This window comes from Ambystoma mexicanum, chromosome 3q (genome assembly GCF_040938575.1).
Source record: "Ambystoma mexicanum isolate Mex_15411 chromosome 3q, UKY_AmexF1_1, whole genome shotgun sequence".
NCBI classification, from domain to species: domain Eukaryota; kingdom Metazoa; phylum Chordata; class Amphibia; order Caudata; family Ambystomatidae; genus Ambystoma; species Ambystoma mexicanum.
Window position 1 is genome coordinate 740763298 of NC_090926.1, and position 23367 is coordinate 740786664.

Here is a 23367-nt window from a genome sequence, read left to right on the forward strand (position 1 = left end):
GTATTACAATGTAACTGTAAGTCAAATCATGTTAATCTGATTTCCCTGTAACCACAGTGTCGTTTTATAATACTCTAAGTATCTTCATGCTGTTTCTGTAACCAGCAAGTTTTGCCATATTCCTGTAACCTATGCTGTGATACCTCCAGGTTTGGGCGTATTAACAAATGCAATAAATAAATAAATAAATAAATAAAGTAGCTGGTTAGACATTTGAAATATCCGGTGTTAAATTGGTTTTAACTGGATGTCCTTCATAAGATTTAGTCATGCTATTGTATGATGTAATCTTTTTGACACCATCATGCTTTCATTATTCTATGCTATTGTGTGATTTGTGTAACTTTGTTGTACAAGGATTTCAATTCAAAATATATTCAAAATGTAGGCGTGAGAAAGGCACTGGTTTCTCATGATTTACCACATGACCCATTTATGGGGTGATGGCAACCTGGCCAATGAGAGATCCCACTTCCCTCTTAAAATGGTCAAGAGCCGGATGGCTGTGTCTGCAGTTTACTATTACCTTTGCGATGAGGAACATATACACACACACATTTCCACAAAGGTACCTGCTCGGCCGCAAGTATGCTCAGCAGGTAATGCTCTACTTAGGACACAACTTTTATGTAACACAGAAGGGAAAAAAACCTATACAAAGTGGAATTATGGAATTATTGCAAACCTTACCCCCCAATACCTTTATGAGATGGAATTCTAACATGGCCTTGTATAACACACTTCTGTCAATTTGGTGGCCTCATGGTGCATGGTTCATGGACTGAGTTAGGAGAGTCAGGCACAAAACCTGAAGTACTCAGTCCTGTGTGATGGGAGGATTCTACTTGGCAGTGCCACTTGGGTTCTCCTCTAACATAAACTCAAGATCTATTAGCTGCCATGACTAAGATAACTTAAGAGTTCCTGGCCTGAAAAAAGTGTGTTCGGTGGGAAGGATGTTTGGGGGTGGTGGGGATTTGAAAGATGGCTGTCTGCACACAACTTAGCCGCAAGTGGATCCTCAGGGGCTAAGGTAAAGGAGGAGATGCTAAAAGGTATATAAGGCTGTAGTGTGTGTTTGGTGGCAGGGGCAGGGGGATCTGTGCATATCGTGTAGAAAGGATGGGAGATTTAAAAGGAAATTAGGTTAGCTAGGCCCGGTGAGGAGGTGGACAGGAGGTGGAAGATCGGGGATCTTCTTGAGACCTGTTTGAAACCACACCGGTCGGTCGGTCGGTCCTATAACTTCCAGACAGCCATCTTGATCAACCCTCCGAGATAGTTAGTCTGAGGAAGGTTCGTGAACTGCCAGACTATGCCATTTTCCGAAGGCCTGTTGGTTTTCCGTTAAGTCTCCCTTGGGCTCAGTGCTCCATAGAGAATAACCATCCTCCTTGGTGTTTCCAAAAGTGAGTTACTGCTACTCGGGCCTTATTGGTAGATCAAAGTGTTCCAATGGGCATGTTGTGGATTCTGGACTCCTGCCATCGATGGCAAAGTGGACGATACAAAGAGTTTTGGATTTAATTCTGTGTTTGACAGACACAGTGGAGTGCTCCGAGTCGTAGTACCATGGGCTTCACCTTTCCTGTGTTCGGAAGAGTTTGAGCTCCTTGTAGAAGTTTAGAGACTATTCTGGGAGGCCCAGGCAGAGGACATTGGCATAATCCTGTCATGTATGGCATGATGCCCAGTGGCCTGAATTAGTCCGGTCAATTGTGCATGTTGGCATTGGTTTCATCGTCGTCCTGGAGCGGTTGGTAACCACATGGTGGTTTTTTGCCATAAATTGTATGCTGTAAATAGGGCAATAGCCTCCCTAGTTAGCTGTGGTTTTATTTCATTATGGTTTTACATGGGTTGTTTTGACCATCTCCATGGCAAAAATGTACACAATTGACGAAATCATGATTTATCAGGAGGGGTTGGGGTATGAGTCCGGGGTGCTAGGTTATGGCATTGTAAAGCTTAGTTGGGGAATGTGTCGTATGGCGATTGGCAGAGCTCATGCAGTGACACGGGTTCTTGTAATGAGAAGAGCGGAAAAGCTCTCTGGGGAGGATCTGCGTAGATCACCTTGCAGGGTTAGGCGGGGGGGGTCCACTTCTGTCATTACTGACTCTCACAAAGACAGCATGGCAGCACAGCCTGGGTTCACCCCTAGGAGGGCAGTGGAGGAGCAGCAAGGGGCGGCTTCCACATACATCAGCACACAATAGTAGATTACTATAAATATACTCGGAAGCCACATCTACAAAACAGATAATTACTTTAAAAACAGAAAGGAGTAATTGAGAAAAGAAACATAAATTGCCTCAACAAGGCAAACAATTTAAAGTTATATAGAGCTGTTAGGTAATCCAACAAAAACCAAAACTCGCATAGAGGAAATGGACTGGATAAGTACACTCGAAAAAGCTTCTGCGTACAAACTAACTAGTCATCTACCTCCAACAAGTAGAAAACTAAATGCAGTCCAACCGTTTTTGATAAAACATCCAAACAGAAAAACTTGGAATACTCTACTGCGCGCTAGGTTGAACTTATTACCAACGAACAAAATTTTACACATAAGAGGACTCTCTGCAACTAATATCTGCCGCTTCTGTAATGACACTCAACAAAGCGAAACATTACGTCACCTTCTTTTACTGTGTCCAGGAACAGCTAAGCATAGATCGCCGTACCTGCTACACCATTTAGAGCAAGCTTATCTGACTGATCAAGCACTTTGGTGGGACCGCTTAATAGGGGGCCTTAGACCATCATGGACAATAGCAGCCACCAAAATCCTGGATCTATTCTTCGAACATACTGCTTCGGAGTCCCGACAGAGTGGACCCACTGGACATTAGCAACGGGGGGTGCCACTGCTTGTTGTGTGGTGGATTCGCCAGGCATGGGTTGAGTTTGATCTCTTTTTTCCCTTAGTTCCTGCTTTTTCTCCCTTTTGCTAATAAGCAGAGTGTTGAAACTATTGATTTTTCCCTTCGTTCTGCTGCTTCTTTTGTTTTCGATATGATTTTAACTTCAACGCTACACTGCGTAATATTTTGTAAAGTTTTAAGAAACTGAAGTTTTCTTTCATCTTCTTGTAAAAATTACTTCGGTGATTATATACTCGTAATAAAACATTTTTTTTAAAGTTATATAAAAATAGTCATTCACTTTGGGTAAAGCTTTTCCATCGGAATATTGGGGCAAAGTAAAAGTTAAGCTGTCGCAGAGGAAACCTTCAGGCTGACAGCAAAGGCGGAAACCACCGAGATTCAGATGACCAGCGGCCCTTGAGAGGAAGGTTACAGAGCTGGAGTCAAATTCCAGGTGCAGGCATTGCCTCATTTAGTTTGCCCAGGAGGATGGCCCCCTCCCCACCGACACAGAGGACTTGGACCGGTAACCAAATGGAAGTCCCTTTTCAGGGAGCAAGTGGCTACCACTATTGTCCCCGACAGATGAGGATGCATATTTACTTGTTCAGTGTGCAAACAAAATTAAAAGCTTTGCGTGGAACTGTGAATGGTATGCATAAAAGCCAGCTTCATGTCTGTGTCAAAAGTGACTACAAGCATGTGACATCTCACACAGGCTCTTCTGGGTTACCTTTCCGGCTCACATCATATTGAATTCGCACGTGCATTTCTGTGCTTATTGCCAGCGCCGGAATGCAAAAGGACATGCATTAAAAATGGCAGGATTTACAGAACACAGAGCTTTGTTTCAGTACATTTTTAGGGAACGTGTGTCTGAGTGAAGTAGTTGGATGAGAAGAGTGGACAGTGGTTTTCCTGCATTAATAAGAGATTTAGGGATTCACACGCGGCAGCTATTTTGCCTGCATGACACTGTTGTGGAACAGAAGTGTAAACATTTACCCATGTAAGTCTGTGTGAGATGTATAAAAGGCAGACCTAACTACCAAGCAGTGAAGCACACAACCAAAACGGAGGAGAACACAGAGAGAGACAAGGGCAGGGTGCCAGAGGAGAGAGGCCACACCCGAGAGGGACAGGTTCATAAACTGTATAGATCGCTAGATGGATTCGCAAAACCAGTATTCAAATGTTCGAATTATGGCTGGACCAATATACAGTGTCAATAAAATGAGCACCATTTTGTTAGGCAATATTAATAATCAAAAACATTTAATTGGTCACAGGAGCATGCATTTAAATACCCCAAATAAATAAAATGTTCCCCTCAGTTTACAAGGTCATCTCCTTATGCCCACATGTAGTGAGCAGGTTCACGCTATAGTGAAATTGTGGTGATACCACCATCTATACGCTTTGCATAATATGCTTCTCTGCGTGGGGTGCATGTAAAGGCCCCAAACAGAAGTCCCATTCACATGAAAAGCAAGATTTTAAACAGAAACAAAAACTGCCTAGCATTTGTTTTTGTTGTTCAAGTAAAATTAAAGAGCCATGTGGGAAGGGGCCTACTTGTCATTACCAATGGATAAGCAGCATTTTAATGTACAAAAGAAGGAGGAATCAAAGATCCCCGTCACATGGAAAACAGGACTTTTAAACATTGAAAACAGAAAACTGCCTGCACAAATAAAAACGTTTTTTGAAAAAGTAAAAGTGAAACAAATATCACTGCTCACAGGAAAACAAAACATGTGTGGGTTTGACACAGATCAATGTATAGTATGTTTCACCCACAAAACTACAGTGACATTTGAAGAGCCACTTTGTCTTTATGAAAGACATTTCAGCTCAAGGCAGACCCTTTTGCTGGCAGTGGGCAAAACTTCACAAGGACATCTCCCACTTCCAGCCTGGATGTGACATCTCCCATCTAATGAACAACCGCAGTAAATATGTGCTGCGAAAGGGGTCAAAATTCAGTGTTCTCCAGACCTGCTGGCTCTGAAAGCAGGGACTTCAAGAAAAGTCATCCTTGGCTGGAGTACAACTAACGTGTGAAAATGGGGCAGCCACTTCAAAGAGCAAGCTTCCAACACAAAGGAGACTGATAAAGGTACAGGCTGACCCACTGAAAACAAATGTTCGGAAGCAGGAGCAGCACCATTTGTCCCACATGAAGATTCACAGTTTGTTTAAAAGGAATTATCATGTAGGGCTTTTTCTCAGCCATCATAAGGTGGATGGATTTAATCTATGTACCATTTTTTCATGTAATTTTCAGATGATTTTGGTGATATAAAATTCATCGTCCTGTGACTCTGGGAAGTGTAAGGGCCAATTAAACTAGGTTTCTGGCTGATCTGAACATGTTCCAAATGTGACAGTTGGTGAGCGGGTGGAAATTGAAATTAGGGATATGCTTAATAACTTACATATTCATAACTGTTGTGCTTTTTATGGAAATGGCAGAAAGGTGCCACATGGCAGTGCTACATGATACAGATTTGGTGGTCGGCTTATCTAATTTCCCATTATTAGCGGAAACAGAAAATATGTTTAGTCTGGCAGTTGCTTGTAAAATTATGAAGTTGTGATACATAACTCATTTTTGCCAAAATGTTGAAAGGAGAACAAAGGATGATGACGAATGGGAATTGCCATATGTTGCTCCGAACCCCTAAACCAATCCTGACTTGGAGTCTGGATTTGGGAGGAGAGAGAAGGGTAACTGTCCAATCCTAGTGGCAGGGATTATTGCAGGGTACTTCGCCAAGTTTGTAAAATTGGTGGCATCATCGCTGCTATACATGGGGGACTGAACTAGGACAGGGAGTCAGAGAAAAAGGAGAAAGACAGACAAGGGTCAGACCGTCTGGAAGGCTGAAAATTACCATTTGACAGCTTTTAAGGAGACACCAGAGGAGATTGCTGAGAGTGCATCTGGGTGGAGCTATTTCTAGGAAGGCCTCAAAGCTGACTGGGTCCTATGGTGGAGAGCGGGAGGCCATCTTTGAGAGTGGAGTGACCAGACCCCTGCCCTATCTTTCCAGAGTGTCCTGAGATGCAGCTGGCTTTCCTGAAACTTAAACAGAGACTTGCTATGAAAATAGAACTGAGCCCTGGGAAACCAAAAAGTGGGGGAGTCTTCTTGCCTTGAATACTTTCCCTTTATAGTGGGTGTGGGGGGCAGGGCAGAACTGTGTAGATCCTTAGCCTATCTAACTAAAAATATTAATTTAATGAATTCCCCATTTGGCAGAACTCTACAGGGTGAATGTTGTTAACATTCTAAATCAACAAAGCTCACTGCCTAGTGTGCGCTGAAAACTATAGCCTATTAATTAATTGGGTAATCCACGTTGTCTAGCTGACCCCAACTTCATTAAGGAAGAGGGGTATTTTTGTTCTTAAATCAGTCCAACCTTTTATCCAGTTTACCCAACACAGGCCTTTCAGTAAGGGGGCGTCTGGAATGCAAAATTCCTCAAAGCATTCCAATTTTTCTGTCCGACTTCCCAACATAACCAAAGCAAGTGGGGGTCTGAAAAACAAAACGAGAAATAGCCCTGTGTTTATTTTAAACCAAAGTGTGGGAAAAATCATATATGCCATATGTATTTGAACCAGTTTTTAAATCCTACTGCTAGCGTATTAAGATAGCAGGAAGATCAAAATCGCAAACATTACATAAGTGCATTCTTTATTGATCAGTGTAGTTATTTTCTGAAGTGAAATTTACAGAAAGGGAAGAATTGTGGTGGTGTTCTTTTTAACTCGCTTTTGTGCATTGTTTATGCTGAGAGAAGTTGATTGTGTTGTGCCACAGCTATTTTGACCTTTTCGTGCTAATTTCTATTTCTTTTAATTGAAATAAATACCAATATATTTCCCGTACACCGGCCTGGTTCTTGGCTCATTGTTAGCTCAGGGGAGAGGGGACCAAGGGGCATGATATGTGATATAGGGCAAAAAAAAAAAGAATCTGTTAAACAGGTTGTTGCATAACCACTTAAGTGGGGAGGGAAGGAACTCCTCGTGTTGAGGGTGGCGTCTCAATAAACCGTTACATCTGAGCTGTTGGTTATACACAGATTTGCCAGGTAGCTTTGGCCCCAGATTTGCTGAAGCCTGTTGAGGTTGGTGGTGAACCATCTTCGGCTTGCTTCATTTGGCAATGTTGGGACAAGGGGGAACTTTAAGATTCATTTGTGGAGGCAGTAGAGTATTATTAGGGTATTAATTGAGCGCATGCTTTACCTTGCGAGACACTGGTCACATTTTTTTTTTTTGTAAATTGTTTTAATCAATAAGATTTTTACAATAGAAGACTTTTCATTTTCAGTGCGAAGCTGTAGTAGCATCAGTGATGATAAGAACGGGAGAAGTATTGAGGCCGGAACTCATCGAAGGTCGTTGGACGGACCGATCAACCTGAGGACGGTCGGCTGAGAAGTTCAGTGTTTACATAGACCAACCTTTTGTAGGTGGCCAGCAGCCATGAAGGTCTGTCTCCGGCCATCAATCTGGACCAACAAATGTCCTGGTCACTTAAAATGTGCTCCGAAAAGATCTTCGTCAGGTAGACTGTTCGGATCCTGGCTGTGCGAGGACATGCTAAGAGCAAATGCCTGATCGATTCCGTTACTCCCGGCGTTTTGCAGAATCGCTACTCGTTCGATGGGGAAAGTCCTCTGATTGCTAAGATTTCGTTGGTTAACAGGAGATTTAGCCGCGCTCTCATTATTAAATCGCGAGCGTGTCTAGAAGGGAACTTTTTGATGTACGGTTGTAAGTCGTTGAATCTTCTGATGTTTGGCGGGAGGTGCTGTGTCAGTTTATTCTTTAGAGCTGCCTCGTTGGTTTGGATCCAGTCGATTTCTTTCAGTTTTTTTTTAATTTTTGTAGGGTTTCTGACGAGTGTCTCTTCGTCACACTCTGTAGTAGCCAACAGAGCCTGGTTTATTTTTGTCCAACGGTTTAGCATGTTGCTTTGGCCGTTTTCACATTCTTTCTTGATTAGATTGTAAATTGATGGATCAGGCGAAATTCTGGATTTGCGCTAAAGCATGAGCATACTAGATTTCACTGTTCCCCCGAGTGATAGCAGGCTAAGTTCCTTCCTTATGACGGTCACCGAGGTGGAATTAGGGAGACCCAGTGTCCCTCTCCAAAACATCGCTTCCAGTCTCGGCCACACAACAGTGGGTAAATTCGGAAGGGCGTTGGCGCCGTAGGTCAAGGTGGAAATAACCTTTTTTTTGTAGAAATCTACAACAGGAATTAGACCGAATTTTCTGTTGATTGCTTTGGCTTGTGCAATCAGCTTTTTCGTTGTTCTTTTGAGGTGGACTTGCATTGCCAGTTCATTTCTTGAGCCATCAATTGTCAGTCCAAGGTATCTAAATTCGGAGACTTTTTCGACCCGCTGCTTTTCCAAGAACAGAGCGGTTCCTTCCACCTTCTTTGGTTTTGTAGACAGGATCATACATTTTGTCTTTTTTTCGTTTATCTCCAATTTGTTGTCAGCCATGTATTCCGAGAGTTTCTTCAGTTGACGCTGCAGGCCCACGAGAGTGTGGTCCAGGAGGACCAGGTCGTCTGCGTATAGGATTCTATTCACATGGGTGTCGCCCAACTTTGGTGGGAAGCAGCAGACTTCTTCGAACGTTGTTTGCAGGTCCCCCAGGAAGGAGATAAATAGGGCCAGAGGGCACCCCTGTTTCACCCCTCTGGCGGTTGGAATCGCTGGGGACAGGAGGCCGTGTTGGTTTAATCTTACTCGCATGGTGGTGCCGGTGTACAGTGCTTTGATCGGCTCCAGGATCGGGGTGGGGCAACCCCAAGTTTCGAGTTTCTGCCAGAGCCGCGGGCGCTCTACTTTATCGAACGCCTGGGTCAGGTCGATGAAGATTAGGTAAAGTCGCGGTCCACCCTCCAACACTCTCCCTTTGAGCGCGCTGAGCATCAGGATGTTGGCTGCTGTGCCCAGTCCTTTTTTGAAGCCTGTTTGTAGATAGTCATGGCAGCCAGCCGTTTTGGCCCAGTTGTTGAATTCTCTCAGAACGAGAGAACCAAACACTTTTCCAATACAATCCAGAAGGGCGATCGGCCTATAGTTTTTTGGATCTTCTTTATCGCCCTTCTTGTAAATTGGTACGACTGTGGCCGTTTTCCATGATGGAGGTATAGATTGTAGTTGAGCACATCTTTGAAAGATTTTGCTAAGAAGAGGGGCCCATTCTTCCTCGAAGGACTTCAGGTCAACGTTCGAGATGCCGTCCGGGCCTGGGGCTCGGGAGTTTTTAAGTCTCTTAATTTGTGTTGTGATGTCCTCAAAGTCATCCACTCTGATACATGGTAATGATCGCTCCGCCAGCTTCTCTGTTTGCTCTTCTTCAGACTTCTGAAACAATGCGCTGAAGAATTTGACCCAGGTAGCTTCGCCGATGTTTGAAATAAAAGCAGTTTTTCCATCGGAGTGCGTCGAAATCAGGAGGCTCCAGAACTCTCTGCTGTTGTTGGATACTATTGTTTTCAGAATTGCTTCTGAGTCCTGTTGATATAGGGTCAAGCAATAGTTTTTGAGACAGTTTTTGTACTGTCGGCACCCCTCTGCTGCCTCAATTATTGCTGCCGCAGTTCCTCTCACTTTAGCTTGTCGTTTTAGCCTTCTCATCTCCTTGCGTTTTAACACCACAAAGTTGTCAAATCTGTGGTGCGAGCAGTTGTGATTGGCTCTGTTGGTGGCCTTGACTTTGTATGTGACCAGTAAAGGTAAGTAGTCGATCTGCTCACTTGTCCCCCGTTCTGCCTGTGCCCGGTATTTGTGTCCTAGTTCTTTTATTGCTTTAGCCGATATTTTCACTCTTGTTCGTTGGTTATTCGTGGAGAGCTGTGGCAACGCGTAATCTCTTTCCACCTGCGTTGTTGACCAAACTGTCACCAGCAAGTTATGGTCACTAGCCGGCGCATTGATCACGTCAAAAGAACTTATCACTGCTAACAACGGCGTGGACACAAATATGTGGTCTATTGTGGCGTTCGCTTCTTGCCTTGCCCAAGTCGGCAGCCGTTTTGGGTCTGGAAAGGCTGCGTCCAGGTTATGGAGTTCACGAGAGTTCATCAAATTCGACCACTGGGCTCCTCTCTTCGCTCCCGGTCTGTTCTTGTCCGTATGGGAAGTGAGTTTGTCTGAGGACTGGCATGTGGCGTTGATGTCTCCACAAATCAAGAGGTTAGGGGTTAACTGGGCCGACAGTGCCTCATCGATCGCTCTTTCCATTTGTTCCAGATAGGATGTGTCACTGATTTCAGCTGGATTCCAATATGTATTTATAATGATCAGTGGCTCACGTAGTTGGTTGGCTGGGTGTTCTTCACGATCAGTCTGAACTGCTTTGGTCATCAGGATGGAAGGACTGCTAAATAGCGTGGAGTCGAGTGAAAAACCACATCCTTGACGACATACTGTCAATATTCCAGAGGATGGGCGTCCTGTTTGTCCTTTTGTGGCCGGTGAGAGGATGATTTCGTATCCCTCAAGTGTCGGGACCTCTGTGAGCCAGGTTTCCTGTAGACATAGAAAATCATAATCTCTTAGTTCAATGGCTCCTGGACGCATTAGATGCGAGTGTCCCCTGGTGTTCCATGAGCCTAGTCGGATGCAGAATCTCTCAGCTTTCTTGACGGTCGTGAAGGCTGAACCGGACTCATGGTGCTTGGATTGCTATTTCCTTGGTGCACCAGTCGGTGCTTTGGATAACCACGACTCAGGAGCCAGGACTAGGTTGAGTCTCGAGTTGCACCTCAGCGATGGTTGTATTTGGTCTGCCAAGATCGTTTTTGTAATCGTGAGGTCCATTTTCCTGTTATTTTGTTCTTGGCTTATTCTTGACGGTGCTTTCTCGCCTCCCTGGTCCTTGTAGGCCTTCTCCTTAGTAATAGTTTGTGACTCGTGTCTGTGATTTGATTTTTCCCCTCTTGTCTCGTGCCGATGGTTTTTTGTGTACTGACGATGTTTTGACGAGGGGCTTCTCATTTCCAGAGCAGCTGAATGATCGCGTTTTGGGCTTGGTCGGTTGAACCGTGTTGATCTAGTTGATTCTATGTTGTCATATCCAAGTTTCAGCAATGCTTTCGTCTCGGCTATCAGGAGACGAAACACAGATTTAGAAGCCACGTAGAGGTGTGAGATGGATTTGTGCTGGCTCTGGCTGGGGTCCACTATCAGCAGGTCTTTCGTGTTTATAGATCTGAGATTTTGGCACGAAGCTCAGTAGTTCTAGCACCGCACCTCTATTTAGTACTACCTCGTCATCATTTCCATGGATCTGCTCCAGCTTTAGTATCCATTTCTTCCTTTCTGTGTTTTTTTCATCCTTGCAGTATTTTTCCGTCTTGGAGGTGGAGTGCGGTGCTTTCTGTTTCCAAGATTCTGTGCTAGGTCGAAGGCTTATTTTGCTTGTGTAGTGCGGCTCCGCAAAGGCAGAAGTATGACTTGGGAGCTTGGACGAGTGTCGATTTTCTTTCTCGTGTGGAGGATTTGTGGACTCCTGGTTGCCCTTGCTCGCTGATCCCCTCGGGCTCTTTGCTTTCCACTGCACCCCTTTATTCAATTTCTTACAGCAATCCTCAAGAATTGTGAGCTAAATGGTTCATCCTCTAGGTTGGTCCCCGTGCCCGTGTGTGCCTCCCTATGGACGTCTCTTATTGCCATGAGCGGAGCACACCCGTTTTGTACTTGGGTTGGCTCTTCGTCCAGATGTTGGCTCATGTTCATCATTGAGTCATCTTCAAGGAAGTCTTCTGCAGATTTGGGCGAGCTCGCCGCTGTTCCGGGTTTGGGGCTCCCACTTATAATGAACAGTTGTTGGGCTGGAGGCTTCTGTCTCGTTTCTGCCCCCTGCTGTTTTTTATTTTGCTTAGTGGTAGGCTTGGCTTTCATAGCCGTTGTTGATGAGGGGGGGTTCTTTCTCGATCAGATAACTGAGCACAGTTGAGCCTTTTGCTTTTCCGATTGACTGTTTAGGAAGTTGAGTTTGCTTCTTATGGGGTTTACTTGGGGCTTCTTGGGCTTGACTATTCTGTTTGGAGGTTTTCCCGCCCTGCCCCTGCGCCGGCTTATCGAGGCCTGTCTGAGGTCTCCTTAAGTGCGGTTCTTTCTCTTGGTCCTGACCGATGTCACTGGTTAGATCTATAGTTATGTCCGTTTGCTGTATACCTCTTTTAGACTGTTGTAGTTGTGTTCTGCTCCGTTGTCAGGATTGGTATACTTGTCTCGGTAGGTAGATTGGGAGAGCCTTTATCTCTGGCCATGGTATAAGCCTCTAGGAATATCAGTTTGCTGTACATCATAGCTTGTGTTGTGCTAAGGTCTTTTAGGTTGTCACTCATGGCCTCGTATAGCTTCATAAAAGGCGCCAAAGCGATTGTTGTTGATGACATAATTGCCAGAATGTCTGCTTTTTTCGAGGGGGTTTCAGCACCTATATAATTTGACGAAGTCGACGTTCTTGTTTTTGCAGGGGTTTCTAGCACTGTGTGCTGCTTTTTGGCCCTACCCGGGTCTCTGAGCAAGGAGAGTCCGTTGGCCTTCTTTGATTTTCGTTCACTGCAGAGGCTCTTGCCGATCCAGTATACCTGGGGATGTTGCTAGTTGAGGGTCCTGTTATTGGACTGTTCCATGTTTCCTTGCTCCCCTGATCAATTGTGTCGCCGCCCGGGTGCAAATGGACTCTCTCAGGTGGAGGGGCAGGCGGCCGCGGGCTCCTCGGGGTTGAGAGACCCTCACCCTTACAAGGGCTCTTTTCACCAATGGATCCTGTGGCTGTCCATCTGAATTCTGCTTGTTGGAGTGTGGGTTCACCTTTGTCTCGTTCTGCATCCATGCTCGCGTCTGTTGACTCTGATGCAGGATCGATTTCATGTGACCCATAAGTGTTAGGTGGGGTTTCCACCGCTTCCCCGTCCCTACATGTGTCTTCCACCACTGGGCTCGGGTACTCTCCATTTCTCGTCTCTTCAGGGTCTAGTACGATCGCCTCTAGAGAGGAGACCTTTCCTAGGTCTTCCTCTTCGTTAGCTTGTGTCTCCCGGGCCCTTCCTTTTCTATGCTTGTCTTCCTGCGTTGGCCCGGGGCCACCAGGATGCCCCGTCTTTCCTGCAGTCCCTTCTGAGGGAGGACTCATATGTGCGACAAGCTGCGCCTTAGTGGGCAATCTTGATGTGTCATCTAGTCTCTGGCATTTCGCCTGCGGCTAGCAATCCTGCAATGCTTGGAGGATTTCCGTGTTTGACAGTTCCACAGTATTTCTACTTCTGTGTGCTGAAGACGGCTTAAAGTAGTATTTTAGACTATGAGTTACTGGTGGTTTTCTTATAGTTTTAATCTCGGGTGTCATTTGTGGAGGTTGATCCCCCTCCGCTGCCTCTTGGTTTTTGTATGGCTTCGCTCGGGGCCGTCTGCGGTTACCCGTTCCTTCCTTCATCCTTGTTTTAGAGGCCCAAGAGCGTACATTCTCATTTCTTTTTCTCTTGGCTTTGAATCTGGTTGGTTTGGATGTGCCCACTCCCAGTTCTGTGGAATCAGCTGTCCCATCTCCTCCTTCCTGGGAGCCAGGCAGAAAGTCACTGTTAGTCCATTGGACAGGGGCGTGCACCATCGCCAGCACCGACAGTGCTGGCTGCCTGCTCTCTTCGGTGCCTGCAGATGGCACTCCCTGCGTGTCGCTCGGGCGCTCCTCAGCTGCCAGCAAGCCAACCGCTTTGAAGTCTCTCCCCTCTCCTTCTCCCTCTCCCACCCCCTCCCCTGCTCGGAATTCAAGCCCGAGCCCGACGCCGTCCTCGGCTGGCGTGCTCGGCCCGCCTGACAGGTCTTCCTCATGATCCCGGACCTCTGCTGGGCTGCAGACGCTTTCCTCTCCCATGCTCTGACGGCCAGGCGTCAGCTTCCCCGCGAGCTCCTCCCCGGGCAACCGCCGCACCGCCACGGCCTCAACGAGGACCAGGGTCGGCGACCTAGGACCCAGAGAGGTGCTATGCGGGCGGGTGGTCGTAAGGCGGGTTGGGGGCTGCGAGTTGTGGCTGCTTAGTGAAATGTTAACTGCTGTGCCCCAAGCTGGCTCATGGCGGGTGCTAGCGGCTGGGGCAGTTTTTGGTTTGGGACACTGAGTGGGACACGGAGTGATTTCCTCCCCACTCGGTAGCCCTGCGCATCGCTCCTCAGCCCCTCCATGTATACTTAGGGGGCTAGGAGTAACTTTGCTGTCTCTGTAGGGGATTCCTTTGCGCTCACCTTTTTTTTTCTGTAGCAGCTTTGAGGGCGAACGGCTGTCCAATAATGGCACTCTCTGTGCCCGCTCGTGATCTCAGACTTTTCAGCCGGCCGCCGCAGTCCTCGCCGTCTTCCTCCTGGCTATGGCGTGGTGGAGACGATGTTTTGCTCCTGGCGAGCCTGGCCGCCCTGGCCGCCATGACTGCAGGACTCCACCTACTCGTCACCTACTCCGCTCCGCTCCGCTGGGAAGTGGGGTTTTGATTGTTCACTTTGCACCACTTTGCTCCACCCACTGAAGAGACTGTAGAAAGACTGCTCCAGAGTAGACTGCAGGACTGCACCTACTCGTCACCTACTCCGCCACATGGTCACATTTTAATTACAGAAACTGCCATACAGGAGTCCAGTTGTGTCTGGATTCTCCAACTACAAGTGTAGGGCGTCCATATCAGCTGAACCGGAACTGGTGGCAGTGTGGTGCTTTTCCTCCAGACAAAAGATTGAAACCTCCCAGTAACGTAAGGTAATGGCAGTCGATCGTGGGGTTGGCTACTGCATCAGCGAGGCTGTCCAGAAATTAGGAGTTTTATAAAGTACGGGGGTTGTAGCTTAAGACGAAGGAGAGGGAGGCAGCACAGTGTAGTAGGATCGGTTTGCAATCCGGGATGGAATCCGAAGGAGATACTTTTGTGCAATGGAATTATGTACCAGTGGAATTCCACCTCCTCTTGCCGGTGTTTGGTTGCTAGTTGATTGTTTAGTTCGAGTTTTATTCGAGATTCTGCGTAAGATGATTTTTGACAGTGGGGGTTTCTCCTCTTTAACCAGGTTTTCTACGTGGGGCAGGAGTTAGACGTGACATGGGTGAAACGATGCAAGGAAGTGGTGCTAGGCCGCGTTTATGCAGGTCGTCGGGAATGCAACTGAGGATTCCCATATACAGATGGTCAGTATTTCATGAGGATTCCAAGGCTTTAGTTTGAGGGTTGACTTGAGCCTCTGCTGCTTAGGTTCTGTTGGCTTGGCTAGGGCGTTAAGGGCTGCTGGTGGGGATGCCATGACCGTTTGCTGAGCTCTCAAGTTTTCCATGGCCATGGGTGAGACAGCCAGGCATGGTTTTGCTGGAAATTCCGGGACCTGGCTTTCCTACATTTCAAATGTGAAAAAAAATACACGTCCCAGAATCAAAAGGGAGAAACAAATCAGGACTAGTCTTATCTAGCATAGCTATGGGAAACCTGAGAGTTCTTGGTTTGCTGGGCGGCTCTGAAAATAAGTAGGGAGGGTGAAAGCATTGAAGGTGTATTTGCCTTACAAATTGGCAAGGGCCAGACAGCGCAGTGTACTCAATAGAAGATATAGGCTGGGAGCAAATAACAAGCAGTAGGGGAACAGGCCCTACAGTTCGCATAGCAGGGAGCAAAAATCATGGGGGCAGTGGAGTAACAGGTACCGCAGAGCAATATGGCAGAGGGCAAGTGTCACGGCAAGCAGTAGATATTGCAGCAAGGAGAACCACATACACCCAGTCGGCTGTGCCTATGAATATACACAATGGGCAGGTCTGACAGTGGAATTTACCTACGAACAAAATCACAATGAGGCTGCGCCGCCCGGGACATGCAAATCACGATGCAGAATAACGAGAAAGTGCCCCCGAGAACAAAGTCACAATAGGAACAAAAGTAGTATACCCTAAACCACAATGCGAACCTTGGGACCCAGCCAAGTTATGCAAAACGCAGTATTTGAATTTTACCACAACATTTATCACATGACAATCCCGACCTCTTGAGGAGAAGCAATACATTTTTTTTTAAAACACTGACTTTAGTAACCAGGTCTATTTATAAGCCACCCTGAGCCCTTTCGCGCGTGCGCCTGGTTTACCTCGTACATCAGGCCGTCTCCAGATACCACCACCAAGGCATCCCAGCGCTCGAGGGCGTAGTCGTGTGCCAGCTCTCGGGCATGGTTTGGTCTCTCTGTGAGCAATGGAAGGGACAAAGAAGGACAATGAAAGACGGCCACACATGAGTTTCACACCAACCTGCGGACCCCCCCCACCCCACCCACCTGCTATCCACCCTGCTGCGTCAGGGAGACAACTTTTCAAATTACACTGTGGGTGGATGAGCATTATGGACTGACTTTTGACCATTGTGAGGTCACATCATGGGGAGTGGGCTGCGGCATGCGCGTGTGGGCAACACTAGGTAGGCCCCTCATCACACACACAAAAGATACAAGGATTTAAATTAGTTATAATCACTGTCATTCCTCTGGGCAGCCTTTCCATACCAACATTATTTTAGGCCATCTGTGCTATTGCAGCAGATGGGAATCTACCATGTGCACGCAAGTCTAGGTCCTGCCACATGTTAGGCCGCTCTGGCCTGTGGAAATAAGGACACTTTATTCTCGAATCATGTTTGTTTGTTTGTTTGTTTATTTATTTAGAATGGCGCCCAAAACCCAGACGTAACAGGCCACAACAGAGAACAGGAAGATAAGATTACATAAAAACTTAGTTGCAGGATAAGGCACAAGTGAGTATAAAGCATAGTATTACATTTCGTAGAATCTGGTGAAAGGACATATATATATAGTTAATTACATTTCAGCAGGTCAGTTAAGGAATGTACATATATACAGTCAGGTTGGTTAGGGTCTGTTAGTGTGAGAGGGCACGGTTCAGTCATGAGGGTCATTAGATCGTAACCAGGTGAGAGTGTTTCGCCTAAAGCTGTGGTAGGATTGGTCTGTTCTGATGTTGAGTGGGAGAGCGTTCCAATGTTGAGCAGCCATGACAGGGAAGCTACTGCCACCTGTTTTCTTTTGTCTGAATTTGGGTACCTGAAGGCAGTGAGAGTTAATCATTCTGGTGGGGCGGGTGGAAGTTCTTTTTGCTATTCTGGCTGCGAGATAGGGGGGCGCTCCATTGTTTAAGCATTTGAAGGTGAGGGATGCCGTTTTGAGTGAGATGCGGTCACAGATTTTGAGCCATTTGTGTTCTCTTCTTTTGTTGGAGATGTGTTCCTTGGAGGGTAAGTTAAGTTAAGGGCTGTTCTGAGTGTATTGTTTTGCAGTGTTTGAAGTTTGTCGGTTATGTATTTGTTGGCTCCTAGGTACATGGCATTATAATAGTCAAGTCTGGAGAGTATTAGGGCATTAGCGATGATGATACAGGTAGCTTGGGAGAGGAATGCTCTATTTGCCCTGATTAGCTGGCCCGTGTAGGCGGTGGAGGATGCTAGTGAGTTTACTTGTTTTTTTAGTGACAAGGCTGAGTCAAGTTGAAAGCCTAGAGTTTTCACTGTGTTGGCGACTGTGATGGTGTTGCCATCAATGTTGAATGCCTTGTAGTTGGAGGGGAGTTTTTTTAGATTGGCGTTGGAACTAAGTAGCAGGATTTCGGTTTTATCATCATGTGGCCATCCATGCCTGAATGATGAGATATATTTTGTTTACCAAGGCCGTATCTGAATCGAAGTTGCCCGAAAGGGGTATGAGGATCTGGGTGTCATCTGCGTAATTGGTGTATGTGACACCCAGTCTGTCCAACTTGTCAAATAGGGCTTGGTAAAGATGTTGTAGAGGGTATGGGAGACGCAGGAGCCCTAGGGTACACCACAGGTTATTTTGATGGGGTCTGCTGAGGCTAGTGAAGAGAAGACTCTCATAGTTCGATTGTCCAAGAATGATTGGATCCAGGCTATGGCCTCTTTTGAGAAGTGGGCAGCCGAGGCCAGGTGTTCGCACAGGACTGTGTGATCTACCAGGTCGAAGGCCGCTGACAGGTCAAGGAGGACTAGCATGGCGATGTTTCCTTTGTCATTAATCTCACCGATTTGGGTTTTAAGATCAATTAAGGCCGTCTCAGTGCCGTGCTGTGGTCTGAATCCAGATTGGTGGGCGCCTAGTAGTTTGGGAGTTTCTAGATACTGCTGGATTTGTAGGTATGCTACTCTGTCTATTATCTTTAACAGGAAAGGCACTGTGGTGATGGGCCTGTAATTAGTGGGAATAGCGTGGTCTAAGGTTTGCTTCTTGAGGAGAGGCAGAACCCAAGATTCTTTGAGATTGCTTGGTATGGTGTTGGAAGAGAAGGATGCGTTGATCAGTTCGGTTATGAAGGGAGCTAAGTCCCTGGCAGCATCCTTGATTATCTGGGGTGGGCAGTTGTTGCCTCTGCAATTGGATGGTTTAAGTAAAGCGATACCTCTTTCTGTTTCTAGGATGGAGATTTTAGCGAATCTGAAAAGATTTGGGCATGATGGGTTGGTTATTTTGGCATTATTGCTAGGAGATGATTCGTTAGTGGTTAGGGAGTCTTTTTTCAGTGCGATTTTAGTTTGGAGAGTTTTGATTTTGTTGGTTAGAGCGTTTTGGATGCTAGTACACCATTGTTTGTCTTTAGTTATATCGTCTGCTGTGGGCATGGGGGGATTCTAGTTCCCTTAGTATAGCAAATAGTTCCCTGGTATTGGAGCTGGATTTTTCGATTCTTTCATTAAATAGGTTCTTTTTTGTAGTTATTTGGGAAAAGTTTAAGTTGTAGTTTGTTCTCTTCTGTGGGGGTATTGCGCCATTGGGTTTCTAGTTTCCTTTTACGCATTCTTAGTTCTTTCAAATGGGGGGTAAACCAGGTGTTCAGGTGAGCTTGTTTGCTGTTTTGCATTTTTAGTGGGGCAATGATGTCTAGTCCTTTCTTCATGGCATTGTTGTAGCTTTCTACCAGGCACTCTGGATTTAGGTTGTCGGGGAGAGCATTGAGGGTTGATAGTAGAAGTGGTAGGAGGTTGTCAGGAGTTATATTTTTTTTCGCTCTAGTGGGCAGTGGTGGTGCCATGATTTTTTCTTTACTGACTTCTTTATTGAGTGATAATATGAAGTCAATGAGGTAGCGGTCTGTCCAGTGCTGAGGAGTGGTTTTGGTGGTGGTGGTATTGCAGTTCAAGGCGGCATTCCAAGCCAAGGTCCTACCTTTATTATGGGTAGGGATAAGCACTTTTTGGATTAGGCCATGTTCTGTTAGCATGTTAGCTATAGCTTGTGCTGGTTTGTCATCAGGGTCATTCAGACCAAGATTCAGGTCACCTAGTAATAGTATTTGAGATGTATCTTTGGCTAGATCATCATCATCATGCATCATCAACTGCGTACTGACTTTTCCACAGCCAACTCCTCCCCTTTCTCTTCTCTCCCTCCCACGTGAGCTTTCTGTCCCTTAAAGGGACAGAGGCCGGTAACATCACCCCAGACAAATGTTCAAACGTCCGGCTTAACACTCTTCTACAAGGAGAGGTGGTCTCCTGATCATGCGTTGGGGTCTCGCACTTCTTTCGCCGGGCATGGTCTCACCTGTCGGCTCGACTGGCTCCGACACCCATTGGCGGGCCTCCTCAGGGGGAACCCACGGGTCGTCCTGTGGCTCCCTTGGCACAGAATCTGGCTCAGGGGGAGGTAGTTTGCTGTCCTCCCTTTTAATGAGGTGTTTGAATTGCAAACTATTCCTCGTGACTTCACGATCTGCATTTTGGGCAGTCACCATGGTACCTTTGATGGCAACAATGTTGAGTGGCATCTGGGCATACAGTGCATCCATTTCCTTCATCATTGCTTGTTGCACAAGGACCTCGTCTCCTACTTGGAAGTCTTTGGGCACTGCTCCTCTTCTTAGATCTGTATCCATCTTTGCCCTTTCTTCCCTTTCAGTGTCCCTTCTTATAATCTCTGTGTCCACGGGTGTCTCACGATGCAGGTGTGAACCTCATACCGTATCATTAGCTCTGCTGGCGTCTTATTGGTGGCTTTATGCAGATTGCTATGAGATTACTGAAATACACTGCACAGAGCTTAGTGGGGGTTGGAGCCTTCCATGCGGGCTCTCTGGATTGTATTTTTGAGAGAGGCCATGAATCGCTCTGCCATTCCATTGGCTTGTGGCCATCTGGGGGTAAACATTTGGTGGGCAAACCCCATGTGATTGGCAAATGCCGCAAACTCGTGGCCATTGAATGGGGGTCCATTGTCTGTCTGACATGACGGTCCTAGGGATGCCCCACTTGCTGAGTACCTTATCGAACGCTGCAACCACCTAGGCATATGCAGTAGTCACCACTTTCTTGACAATGGGGAATCTCGAATATTCATCGATGAACAACAGAAGATATTCTCCTGACTCCAATGGCCCAAAAAAGTCGACCGCTACTCTATCCCACGGCTGGTCTGGCGTGTGCTTCGGTTGTAGTGGGATGGGGGCTTCTGCCCTCGCCGTGCACTGACATGCTAGACAGTTCTTGACCCAGGTGTCAACCAGTGAGTCCATGAAGGGGAACCAAACATGGCACCGCAGCTGTCTTTTCATATTGTCGGCACCCGATGCCCTTCATGCGCCGTTTTGATCACTTACGCTCATAGTGTGGCAGGGATGACGAGTCAACACCCCCTTAGCAGTATGACATGGTCCTTGACAGCAAGTTCAGGGTGTATCCTTGCTACTCTGTCCAGTTCTTCTATGCACACCCCCGGGTGGTTTAGAACTGCGTGCCGATAGTCCTTCCATTTGTTGTTGCACATCAGACGGATGGCAAGTGCCCTGGATGGGTTGGCCGCAGATGCGTTCACAACCGTCTCGAGCGGGATTGCCGGTGGATGCGCATTAGTGGCTACATAATTGATATATTCTGTGTCACCCTCCCTGGTGACCGACCTACCCGCTGGATGACGAGACAGATAGTCGGCTGGATTGTGATCCCCACCAGGCCTGTGAATGATGTCATAGTCATATTCTTGCAATCTGATGCCCCTTCGCTCTATCCTGGGCGGCATCTTTGTGCGCGGGTTCCCAAACAGGGATAACAGTGCCTGGTGGTCCGTGATGAGCGTGAACCTCTTTCCGATGATGAAATTATGGAAATGTTCACAAGCCCAGACTGCCGCTAGGCTCTCTTTCTCAGCCTGCGAGTATGCAGACTCTGGGGCAGACAAAGCCCTGCTTGCATACGCGACTATGTGTCTGGGGTGCGTATCTGGCCCACTTGTCTGCGCAAGGATGGCTCCTAGCCCTACAGGGCTTACGTCTACAATCATTTCTGTATGCCAGCTGGGGTCAAAGTATGCCAGGCGTCAGGCTTCCGTCAGGGCCGTCTTGATGGAATCAAATGCCTCTTGACACTCAGCCGACCAGGCGAACAATATTTCTTTCTGCAGCAGGCGTCGTAAAGGCTCGGTGAGGGACGCATAGTGAGGGATATAGCGTGCACAGTAGCCGGCCATCCCTAGAAAAGATTGGACGTCTGCCACTTGCTTCGGTTCTTGTAGGTTAGAGATGGTGCTAACCTTGTCGGGGTCTGGGGCCATGCCTTCTGCAGAGAAAATGTGTCAGAAGAAGTTCAGTTTTGTCTTTCTGAAACAACACTTTGCGATGTTGAATGTCAACCCGGCCTCCTGAAATGCTCAGCATGTTGCAAGTAGGGCAGTGTCGTGGTCTTCTCTTTATGTGCCGAAAACAAGTATATCGTCACTGTAGTTCAGCACTCCTTAAATCGTTCTAATCACCTGCCTAATTGCTTCCTGAAAATGTTCAGCTGCCAAAGAGATGCCGAAATTGAGGCGTCTGTAGCGAAACAGACCGCCATGGGTGGCAAACATGGCGATTCCCCTAGAATAAGGGTACAGTTCCAACTGGTGATACCCTTGATTCAGGTCCCGTTTCGAGAACATCACAGATCTGTTGAGCTGGACATCCATGTCTTATATACACGGGAAAGGGCGACGTTCCGTTTGTATGGCAGTGTTTGCCATCCTCATCTACGCACAGCCACCATCCTTGGGCACGATGACCAACAGCGACACCCACAAGGTCGGGCCTGTCGCCGGCTCGATGATGCTGTTGCTGAGCAACTGGTTGAGTTCTTTTGAAACAGCCTCCTGTAGCTGGAACCCAAACCTTCTGGGGTGCTGGGGAACGGGCCGGACGGCATTGCCAATGTGCAATTTTATGGGAGCTCCTTTGAGTCCTGTGAACAAACGTGGGAATTCGGCCTTGATCGGCACCTTTGTGATGAGGTTCTGACGTGCGGGGATGGCGTTCATCATGTACACACCTTCCTCCCTGTCTCCCGGTAGTGCGACTGACTGGATCACTTCACCCTCTAGACAGTGGATATCAATGAGGCCCAGGCAGGATGCAGTATGATAGCTAATATCAATGAGGCCCAGGCAGGATGCAGCATGATAGCTAAGGAGGCATCGCCCTTTCATCAGGCTCCGAATAACATGGATGATTGTGGCTACAGTCAGACCCCTGTGCAAGAGTTGGTGCTTGAAGTAGGGGTAGTGTCGCACCCCATTGGAAAATTCTTGACGTTGGCCAGCGTCGGTTTCCCTATAATCTGTAGGAATTCTTGCTCACCCATAAGGTTGACGATGGCGCTAGAGTCGACCAGAAAAATAAATTGTCTGTTACCGATGTTGATTGCTATCCTGGGTGCCTCCCTGGCCTCTCGGTCATCTAGGATGAGGTTGACATATTCATCCTAGTATGATTGATCATACTCGTCTCTTCCATACGAGGGTGCAAATTCTTGGTCATTATAGTTATGAAATGGTTGAGGGGGTCCGTCGTATACATTTTCAAATTGTGGAGGCTGGTCACAGTATTTCTAGCTCAGGGCGTGGTCCGCTGGATGGTATTCTTCCACAGCTCTGACATATCGGAGTGGTCCTGATTGGTAAAATCTGTTTTGGTATGTCGGGTTTTGAGGGGCTCAACCATACATCCTATTTTGTGGTTGTTGACTCATTCTCGGGGTAGGGAACAGTCTTCCTGCAGACGGACTGGAAATGTCCCTCTCTTCTGCAATTGGCGCATCTTTGCGAGAGTGCAGGGCAGCTTCCTGAGTGTGGGAAGGCCATGCTGCAGCGGTAGCACTGCCTCTGTGGTCTGGGCCCTGTCTGGCTGGCCCCTCTGTAGGGTGCAGCCCCTCTCTCTCCCGGTCGTTGGGATGTTGGTTGAATCACCACAATGAGTTCACTTTTGTCTGGCTTTGTGCTAGGGGTGGCAGTCATGGAAGCTGCTAGTGCATCCACTCCCTCAAAAAATTGTCGCCAGCTCGCTCACTTCGATCGAGAGAGGTTTCTTTAGCAATTGTTTCTTGAGGTTGGGGGACAGGCATCCCTCTATCATATGTAGTCATATTGCCTCATCCA

The 23367-nt window shown here is 47.1% G+C and overlaps 1 protein-coding gene across 1 annotated transcript in view; it reads right to left on the reverse strand.

Annotated features, from left to right (window-relative positions):
* SPHK1 (sphingosine kinase 1) overlaps positions 1-23367 on the reverse strand; it is a 231694-nt gene that overhangs the window by 99267 nt on the left and 109060 nt on the right. Inside the window, exon 3 of the mRNA XM_069654682.1 lies at positions 16042-16136. Within this exon, the coding sequence (XP_069510783.1) occupies positions 16042-16136 (95 nt within the window). The remainder of the gene's footprint in view (positions 1-16041; positions 16137-23367) is intronic.